Source organism: Protomyctophum bolini (genome assembly GCF_963924005.1).
Source record: "Protomyctophum bolini genome assembly, chromosome: 2".
NCBI lineage: Eukaryota > Metazoa > Chordata > Actinopteri > Myctophiformes > Myctophidae > Protomyctophum > Protomyctophum bolini.
The window spans coordinates 25,934,717-25,944,032 of record NC_137863.1 but is presented as its reverse complement, the minus strand read 5'-3'; the positions used below and the strand labels follow the sequence as shown (position 1 = coordinate 25,944,032).

The window sequence follows — 9,316 nt, the reverse complement described above, 5'->3', positions numbered from 1 at the left end:
GTGTCTACTGTTTTAGGTTTGGTCCTCAGCATTGTGTGTCTACTGGTTTAGGTGTGGTCCTCAGCATTGTGTGTCTACTGGTTTTGGTTTGGTCCTCAGCATTGTGTGTCTACTGGTTTAGGTGTGGTCCTCAGCATTGTGTGTCTACTGGTTTAGGTGTGGTCCTCAGCATTGTGTAAGTAGAGCTGTCTACTGGTTTAGGTTTGGTCCTCAGCATTGTGTGTCTACTGGTTTAGGTGTGGTCCTCAGCATTGTGTGTCTACTGGTTTAGGTGTGGTCCTCAGCATTGTGTAAGTAGAGCTGTCTACTGGTTTAGGTTTGGTCCTCAGCATTGTGTGTCTACTGGTTTAGGTTTGGTCCTCAGCATTGTGTAAGTAGAACTGGTTTAGGTGTGGTCCTCAGCATTGTGTAAGTAGAGCTGTCTACTGGTTTAGGTGTGGTCCTCAGCATTGTGTAAGTAGAACTGGTTTAGGTTTGGTCCTCAGCATTGTGTAAGTAGAGCTGTATAGTTTAGGTGTGGTCCTCAGCATTGTGTAAGTAGAGCTGTCTACTGGTTTGATTGATTGATTTGATTCAAATCAAATCAAACTTTATTTGTATAGCACATTTCCAACCAAGGTTGAACCAAAGTGCTTCACAGGGCATATTAACATACAGGATGGGTAATTGCAAGAAAGAAACAAAAAGAAGAGAAACACGAAAATCAAACAACATATCAAAGGTAGGCCATGAGTGCCAGGTAAACTGCATTGAAAGCGAGCGAGAAAAAAATGCCAATGACAGCAGAGCGAATGTGGAGCGGCAGGGCGTTCCAGAGGCTGGGTCCGGCCACCACCAAGGATTGGTCACCTTTGGTCCTGTACTGCATAGCAGGTGCAACGAGGAGTGACAGGTCAGACGATCTCAGGGCTCTGGTTGGGATGTATGGCTTAATGAGATCAGACAAAATCTTAAAATCAATTCGCACTTTTCCTTGACGGTGAGGAGGCGACCGGCAGCGATTGAATACGTTAACACCTTGCAAACAGTACAGCGACAGGTACAAGTAATGTAACAAGCTATGGTAGGATAACACAAAAATCCCTGGGGGCTTCCATTGTGGTTCCAAACTCTGCATTGCAAGGTGGCCGTATAACAGATGGTTTTGGAGGTCCTCAGCATTGCAAGGTGGCACTAGCATGGCTTTGAAGATTCTCAACATTGCGGGTTGCCCATTCGGCAGTAGCAGACCGTTTTGAACATGCGACACTGGCAGAAGGCGCAGAAGTCACAGCACACGTTGTCAGGAGACTTACAGCTGCCCCACAATGGAACACAGTTAACAGGAGGAGGAGGACGCTTCTTCTTCACCCTGATCTTGTTTTGCTGTGGACAGAGATGGATGGATGGATAAAGAGGAGGGTGGATGCATGCATGGATTTATAAACTGGCTGTACCAAGAGCCAATATAAAATGATGAATAAAACTACAATGATTGATAGACACATTATGTAGAGACTGGTACAATACTGTAGTTAATATACTCAAATCATTAATTTTTGTAATGAATGAATGGCATCATATTGTAGATGTTTACGCTCACCTTTTTTGCTTTTTTATTTTTTCTTCTTTTCACCGCTCTGGGTAATTCTGAAAACATTTAGTAAACAATTAACAATATTCTTCTGCCAGCATTCATCTGAAAAGGACACAATATTATTAGCATACCGGTACATAATTATGGACTTTGCACAATTTATTCCGTATGTAAGGTAGTTTTTTCTTTTACTTTTTCTTTGGAGGTCTGGAAAATCTTATGTTCAATATTTACTCAACCTTGTCCAGAATCAAAGATTTATAAAATAGTTACAACAGTGACTTTAGGGACGGGGTTAGGGAAAACTATAACAAATCGAATGCAGCACTGACACAGTAGAGTACCAGTGTTCATCTTATTTTACCACTTTACCAGCCCTATTGAATGCCTCATTGTACAATGGTGTCTCATGACAAAAATAGCAGATTGTAACGTGGTTATTTTCACTCTTTTTGAAAGCTTTAGAAAATGTTTGACGTTTCTGAACATAAACAAATGAAATTGTCTGTCTGTAATGGCCTGCCCGAATCAACAGTGCAGCACAAACAACTTACCTACGATGACAACAGATGTCGAGTCTGCGTGCTGGAGTGAGTTAGAAGTTAAATTCCTATTGGAAGAGAGTCTGTCTTCGTGGATCATGTGTGCCGAGACCAGGAAGTATCCTGTAGTGTAGAGGGTCAGTGCCAGGCAAACTAGCAATACCCACGCGTGCATCTTTCTCTGTAATGAAAAACATACATCATCATCCTTAGGGATAACATTGTGATTAAAGAAACACAATAATCGTATTCTCATACACTACTAGGATGAATTGACCTTTTTTGAGCTGCAAATTCAGTACCACTACCACCTCTAAAAAGCACATTTTGTACACTCTTATTTCACCCACGCAAATCGATTCACCCTAAGACGCAAAGAGTCTCCTTTGTGTCTCCATAGGGAACCACTGCTGGTCATCAAATTATTGGCTTAGGACTGTGACAAAATCTAAAGAAATATCAATGAATTCAAGTCTCCAAGAGGTACACTTTTTGGGGTGACCTATCCCTTTAAGTAGACAGTATTCTGTATGCCTATAGGCTACTTTTGAACTTTTACTCAAGTGAATGTTGAATAGCCTACAGGACTTTTAACTATAACAGAGTATTCCTACAATGTTAAAAAAATTCAGTACTTTTTACACCACTGTCGCCTACTACTGTTAAGTATGCCTATATTGCCTATATTCTTCTCACAACCCTGGCTGTCGCATTGTGAAGCGGACAAGAGGTATGACCATTTACATTGCGTTAAAGTTTAAAGTGGTCGAGAACCACCAAAATAATAGTAATTGTATCGATCGATTTGGTTCCATTTGTACACTCTCAGAGTTACACACCCATTTGGACACTCAAGGACACATTAATTGAGGACTGGTGTAGCGGAGTGTTTCCAGTGAGGCAAGATGCACAATAGCAGTACCCTGACTCTGTTTGACCAGAATGGATCAATAGAGCCTTAATTAGTATCATCGGTAAAGCCTGTGAAGGAAGTAGTAAGAGGCCCGCGAGATTTTGTACTGGGTCCACTTTTGTTTACTATTTGCATAAACGACCTTGGCCAAGATGTTCCTAATGTACTTTTGCTCAGTCGCTTGAGTATTTGCTGGTTGCTTTTGGTGTCGTACTGTATAATGACTGTTTGACTTGAAACGTGTGCTGAAATGCTGCAAAAACTAAACTGATGTTGTTTCCCAATGCCAGGAAGACATTAGCTTCTCTTCCTGACATTGTGTCTTTGAAGGCCAGTCAGAATGAATTAATGTCACTGTACAAGTATCAGTAAACAACATGGTAAATCGTCACATAAGTATAGTGCAGAGAGAACAATGCAGTGCTTCAGATAAACTAGGATACCATGTGCTTTTAATTGTTTTTAAATGTTATTTGATATTGTTGTTTTTTATGATGTTGAAACTTTGTGTGCTCCCTCAAAAAGAAGTTATTGTATCTCAACATGTAGTTTTGTCATGATTGATAGTAGGTTAATGCTAGTTTACCACCACGTGTGTGTGAGTGCGTGAGGTAAAAACAGAGAGAGTAGAGAGAGATGTAGAGGTTGAGCATTTATGTGAAGTTTATCCCTTAAATCCTTCAAAGACCGGAAACGATGAACGAAAAATGATTAATTTCTTGTTCTGCACTGCAACTTAATTGTAATTATTGCATTATTGCATCTTTGCTTATGTTCTATTCTCTTCCATCTTTTTATAACCGTTTTTAATTGTATCCAAATGTCCTTTATTTAAATTAGCAGGTCTACACACACTCATGCACGCACTCGCACGCGCGCGCGCACACACACACACACACACACACACACACACACACACACACACACACACACACACACACACACACACACAGCACTGTATGTAGATCTGCTATTTTGTTTGGGTCCCGGGCAAATGTCTAATCTCTCTTTTGTCTCTTTTGGGTCTCTCGACGTGAAAGGTTTGGGAACCACTGATTTAGAGGTTACCTAGGCTTGTGTCCAATTGTCCATACACCTCGCCCGCTATCAGTCCACACCACATAGAGGTTACCTACAGGTTTAGTGTCCATTCACCTCGCCCACTATCAGTGGGAAACACTGATTTAGAGGTTACCTATAGGTTTAGTGTCAGTCCACACCACATATCGTGGTCCGTCCTGGACTTGGACCAGACAGTTACAAAACCAAGTCCATATGGACTGAGCTACAGCTGGACTGCTTTAAAATGATCTTTCCTTTCAGAATGCCTAGACAAGTAAAGGGATATTTCACTTTCAAATGAAATAAACATTAAAGGAATATATATTAAATAAATATATATATATATATATATATATATATAAATAAAGTAATAGATAAACCACGGTCACATTCTAATGTATGAGTGGCCCATGATCGGAGAAACAGATCCCAGCAAACCAGATATACCTGTGCGTTCCGTTGTTGAATTTCAACAGAATGTTTTTTTTGTGGCTTTCGCCTTTATTTTATTTTATTTTTTTATTTTTATGGAGGGACAGACAGTAGGCTGACAGGAAATGGGGAGAGAGATGGGGGTGAAGACATGCAGTAAAGGCCGTCGGGATCGAGAGTCGAACCCGCGGCACACTGCCAGACTGGATTACCAGCCAAGGTGCCTGGACCGCTGAGGCCCAGGCCTTTCTTATTGAATTTGCCTGTAAACATTTCATGTTGTTTACAGCATGTGATGGTTATAGAATGGAATATAATTACGTTAATTACGGCTGTACACTCTGACACGCATACACACAGGTACGCACGCACGCACACACACACACACACACACACACACACACACACACACACACACACACACACACACACACACGTGTGCATTAAAACAAAAGTGTTGTCAGAGAGAGAGAGAGAGACTAACTACTAATGTATCAAAAGTTGTTTAGAACTTTAGATGTTTTATCTCAGAACAGTCCCTCAATACTACTACTACTACTACTAATAATAATAATAATAATAAGGGTAATAATAATAATAATAATAATAATAAGGGTATAATAATATATTTTATAGCATTGTCAGGGAGACCGCAGCACCAGATACATGGTTGAATACATAATGAACTTAAGCGCAAGGGAAAGAAAGCACTAGGGAAGATGATACTGTATATAAAGATATCAGTTGAAACTACATTTTCATAAACGCTAATGGCATACACGTCTGTTTTCTGAAGCCGGAGTAGAACTAAACGTGAAGAATCACTTTTTTATGCACCACATATGTGGAACAAACCGCCAGTAAATGGCGAATCTACTACAATGCTGAAAATGCGGTTTTTGACAATTAAAATGGAAAATGCCCTTTTATAATACATTTAAGATTATAAACATTGTTTTGCCTGGCTTAGTCACTTAATGTAACTGAATAAACCTAAACTAATTTTATGTATAACACATAAAACAAAATAATGTAACAAAGTTTACTTTATCTTAAAACATTTTTTTAATTATTTTAACACAAAAAAAAAACAACGTACTGTAATACTTTAGGAGTTAAAATTTGAATCAAGCCATAGGATCAACGTGTTCTATATGTTTAGGTTATATCAAAGCATAATTCTAACCTTTATTTTAAGTTAAAATGTTACATATTTTTAGGTGTTTACTTTCCCCTGGCCTGTTTTTGGTCTAATCCAAAAAGCAGTGGACTAAATGGAGGTCATAGACCTCCTTCATCAAAGCCCAGCCTGGAAGACGATGTCCAGATATTTGAAGTTCAGGAGAAGCTAGTGCTCTGACGTTTGACATTAACTCTGATGGACGTAAACCTGTGATTTGGATTTCCAGCTAGGGCCAAACTAAATATCTGATCCTCTGCTGCGTTGTGAACTGTCCACACCTGTCAGGTCATATGGGACAGCTCTAGGGCCAAACTAAATATCTGATCCTCTGCTGCGTTGTGAACTGTCCACACCTGTCAGGTCATATGGGACAGCTCTAGGGCCAAACTAAATATGTGATCCTCTGCTGCGTTGTGAACTGTCCACACCTGTCAGGTCATATGGGACAGCTCTAGGGCCAAACTAAATATGTGATCCTCTGCTGCGTTGTGAACTGTCCACACCTGTCAGGTCATATGGGACAGCTCTAGGGCCAAACTAAATATGTGATCCTCTGCTGCGTTGTGAACTGTCCACACCTGTCAGGTCATATGGGACAGCTCTAGGGCCAAACTAAATATCTGATCCTCTGCTGCGTTGTGAACTGTCCACACCTGTCAGGTCATATGGGACAGCTCTAGGGCCAAACTAAATATGTGATCCTCTGCTGCGTTGTGAACTGTCCACACCTGTCAGGTCATATGGGACAGCTCTAGGGCCAAACTAAATATCTGATCCTCTGCTGCGTTGTGAACTGTCCACACCTGTCAGGTCATATGGGACAGCTCTAGGGCCAAACTAAATATGTGATCCTCTGCTGCGTTGTGAACTGTCCACACCTGTCAGGTCATATGGGACAGCTCTAGGGCCAAACTAAATATCTGATCCTCTGCTGCGTTGTGAACTGTCCACACCTGTCAGGTCATATGGGACAGCTCTAGGGCCAAACTAAATATGTGATCCTCTGCTGCGTTGTGAACTGTCCACACCTGTCAGGTCATATGGGACAGCTCTTCTTAACTCCAGGGTCACAAAGTATAAAGCGTTCAGTTTTTTGTGCGCCACACTATCTGGTAGCAAATGCCCAGAAAACTGCTGGTCGGCTGCAACTCTGTTGAAGACCTTTCTGTTTGGCGCATGCTTTTTTATTGAGGTTTTTATATAATCATTTATTGACCAGAACTGTTATTTTTCTCAGATTAATTTGATCTTTTTCATTTTTCATGCATTCCATTTTATAAAAATCTTTTACTTTGTCTCAAAGCTCTTATTGTTTTGTGTAAAAGTTGAATTGCCTTGTTTAAATGGGCTAGACTGCTAGAGTAATAAACTTTTACACTAACTGGCATCAGTTTCTGTTTTATGTTCCGTACTTTACAGTGTCATGCTATTCTTCAAAGCAAGTTTGATTCCTTTAAAAAAAAGTGTAATACTTGACCGGTGGAATCCCTTCTGACTTAAAAATGGGTTTCCTCTCTGCAGGACGGATAAACATTTAAGCTCAGACAACGTTGCATGCTGACAAGAAGAGATATCCAAGCTAACAACACACTGCATCCACGTTGTTAGCTTGAAGATCTGTTCTGGTTGGGTATAAATGAGGCATTCAATTTCCTCACGAATTTTGTGCACTTCACAGCTGTATTTTCAACAGTTTTTTTTACTATATTTGTGTTGAGGCACTCTGTTAAAATGTGTGACAAAGTATTGATGCGGCTTCATATATATATATATATATATATATATATATATATATATATATAACTTGAATAGCTTTTGTTGTCTTTTAATAGGCTTCTTTTCTTTGATGCATACGGTACCATGGTATACATATTTTTTTTGTAGAATTAACAATACATTTATTTTGTCTATTTATGTTTTCTTTCTCCTGTCCATCTATCCATAAACTCCAGGCATCTCTGTATGTATTGTCTGCATGACTGTCATGAACGTGTATCTCCATTCTCCAGAAGCGCTCATCCGATCGACTTCGCACTTATATTTCTGACGACTCACGGAAGCATGGGGTTGAGTGGGAAGTCCATCAGGTGAGCGCTTCTCCAGAGGCGGAACATGTTCCCGAATGGCCATGTGTTCCGAGCAGCGACCATGCATGCCCCAAACAGGCATTGCACTAGTTACCAACCTTGTACTGTTTTTTGCACTTTGCTGTATTTTTACATGTCTTTACTTTGTCTCCCTCAATTTGCACTTTTTTGTTTTGTTTTATCCTGTGTTTTTTTCTTGTCCTTCATCTGACCGCTTTACTGAAAAAGACGAGTATCCAATAATAGTTCTCATTGAGCTTACCTTGGGATGGTCACAGCTTTCCCAGGCTTCCTCTCTCTTCCTCTCTCTGCCTCTCTCTTCCTCTCTCTGCCTCTCTCTCTCTCTCTCTCTCTCTCTCTCTCTCTCTCTCTCTCTCTCTCTCTCTCGTCTATTTGGTGTAGGTAATAATGCTCGTTTGACCTCTTCTCTCTCACTCACTCTCTCCTCGTGTTCTTTCTTTGTCTCTCTCGCTGTCGTTCTTTGTTGCTCTCTCTCTCTCTCTCTCTCTCCCCTCACTTCATCTACCTCTCTTTTCTCTCCCTCATTCCTTGTTCTGTCTCTTTCTCTTTTTATGCCACTTTTATCACTCTCTGCTTCCCTCTCCTGCTGTGTCCATTGCGCGTCACTCTCACTTGTTCTTTAAACAAACACTTTCTCTTCCTTTGTCCTTTTTCATCCTCTCTTCCTTTCTCTCCCTCTCTATCTCTGACTCTCACTTTCATTCGCTGTAAATCTTTCTTTGAATCTCTCTCTCTCTCTCTCTCTCTCTCTCTCTCTCTCTCTCTCTCTCTCTCTCTCTATTTAACTCTCTCCTTACTTCTCCACTTATCTCTTTCTGCCTCCTCCCTCTTTTGTCTTTACTCCTCCCTCTTCACCTCTCTCCCTCTCTCTCTCTCCCCCCCTCTCTCGTAGTCTCCCCACTGTCTTGTGGGGTTAACGAGTCATGTCAATAAAGAAGACCACACACACACACACACACACACACACACACACACACACACACACCCTTCCCACCAGGCCTTGTTGAAATGTTAATTGTGTCTCTACCTGTGCAGTCAGTCTGTTCAGAATGTCCAATCCTGACTTAACCATGCCAAGCTTATGTTCTGTTCATTATAGGTAGTATGAACGGTGGCAGCGTTTCCACCTCTGTTTGTTCTATCCCAATCTGATCCACTCGGATAGGGGTTAAAGGTTTTGAACGCTTGTTGGGACTTGGGCCCTGGTGAGTGGTGACCCCTTGCTGTCCCCCTGGCTGACCTGGTCTGGTGCAACATGAATATGGTAAAAGTTTTTCCATTTCACGCAATTTCCAACTCTGCTATTCTTGCTATTTTTGAAGGTCGACAGAACTAAAATATTGGAAGATTTCATATCGACCGAAAGTATTTGCCTTATATATGAAGCATTAAGGTCATTTTCTGTATTACTTTAGTTACTTTTAGTTCGTTTTGGAAATCCACAATACAAGTTTCAGTTAGATTCAGTTTCAGTTAGAATTCCTTGTACAGCCCTGTTTC

General features: G+C 40.7%; 1 protein-coding gene across 1 annotated transcript in view; it reads right to left on the bottom strand.

The window, feature by feature from the left end:
* asip1 (agouti signaling protein 1) overlaps positions 1–8,474 on the bottom strand; it is a 9,029-nt gene extending 555 nt beyond the window's left edge. Inside the window, exons 1-4 of the mRNA XM_080776086.1 lie at positions 8,058–8,474; positions 2,131–2,299; positions 1,583–1,629; positions 1–1,365 (exon numbers count right to left, since the gene is read on the bottom strand). The exon at positions 1–1,365 is cut by the window's left edge and continues 555 nt beyond it. Coding sequence (XP_080632212.1) covers positions 1,195–1,365; positions 1,583–1,629; positions 2,131–2,293 — 381 coding nt within the window. The 5' untranslated portion in view covers positions 2,294–2,299; positions 8,058–8,474 and the 3' untranslated portion in view covers positions 1–1,194. The remainder of the gene's footprint in view (positions 1,366–1,582; positions 1,630–2,130; positions 2,300–8,057) is intronic.
* Between the last annotated feature and the right edge of the window lie 842 nt (positions 8,475–9,316).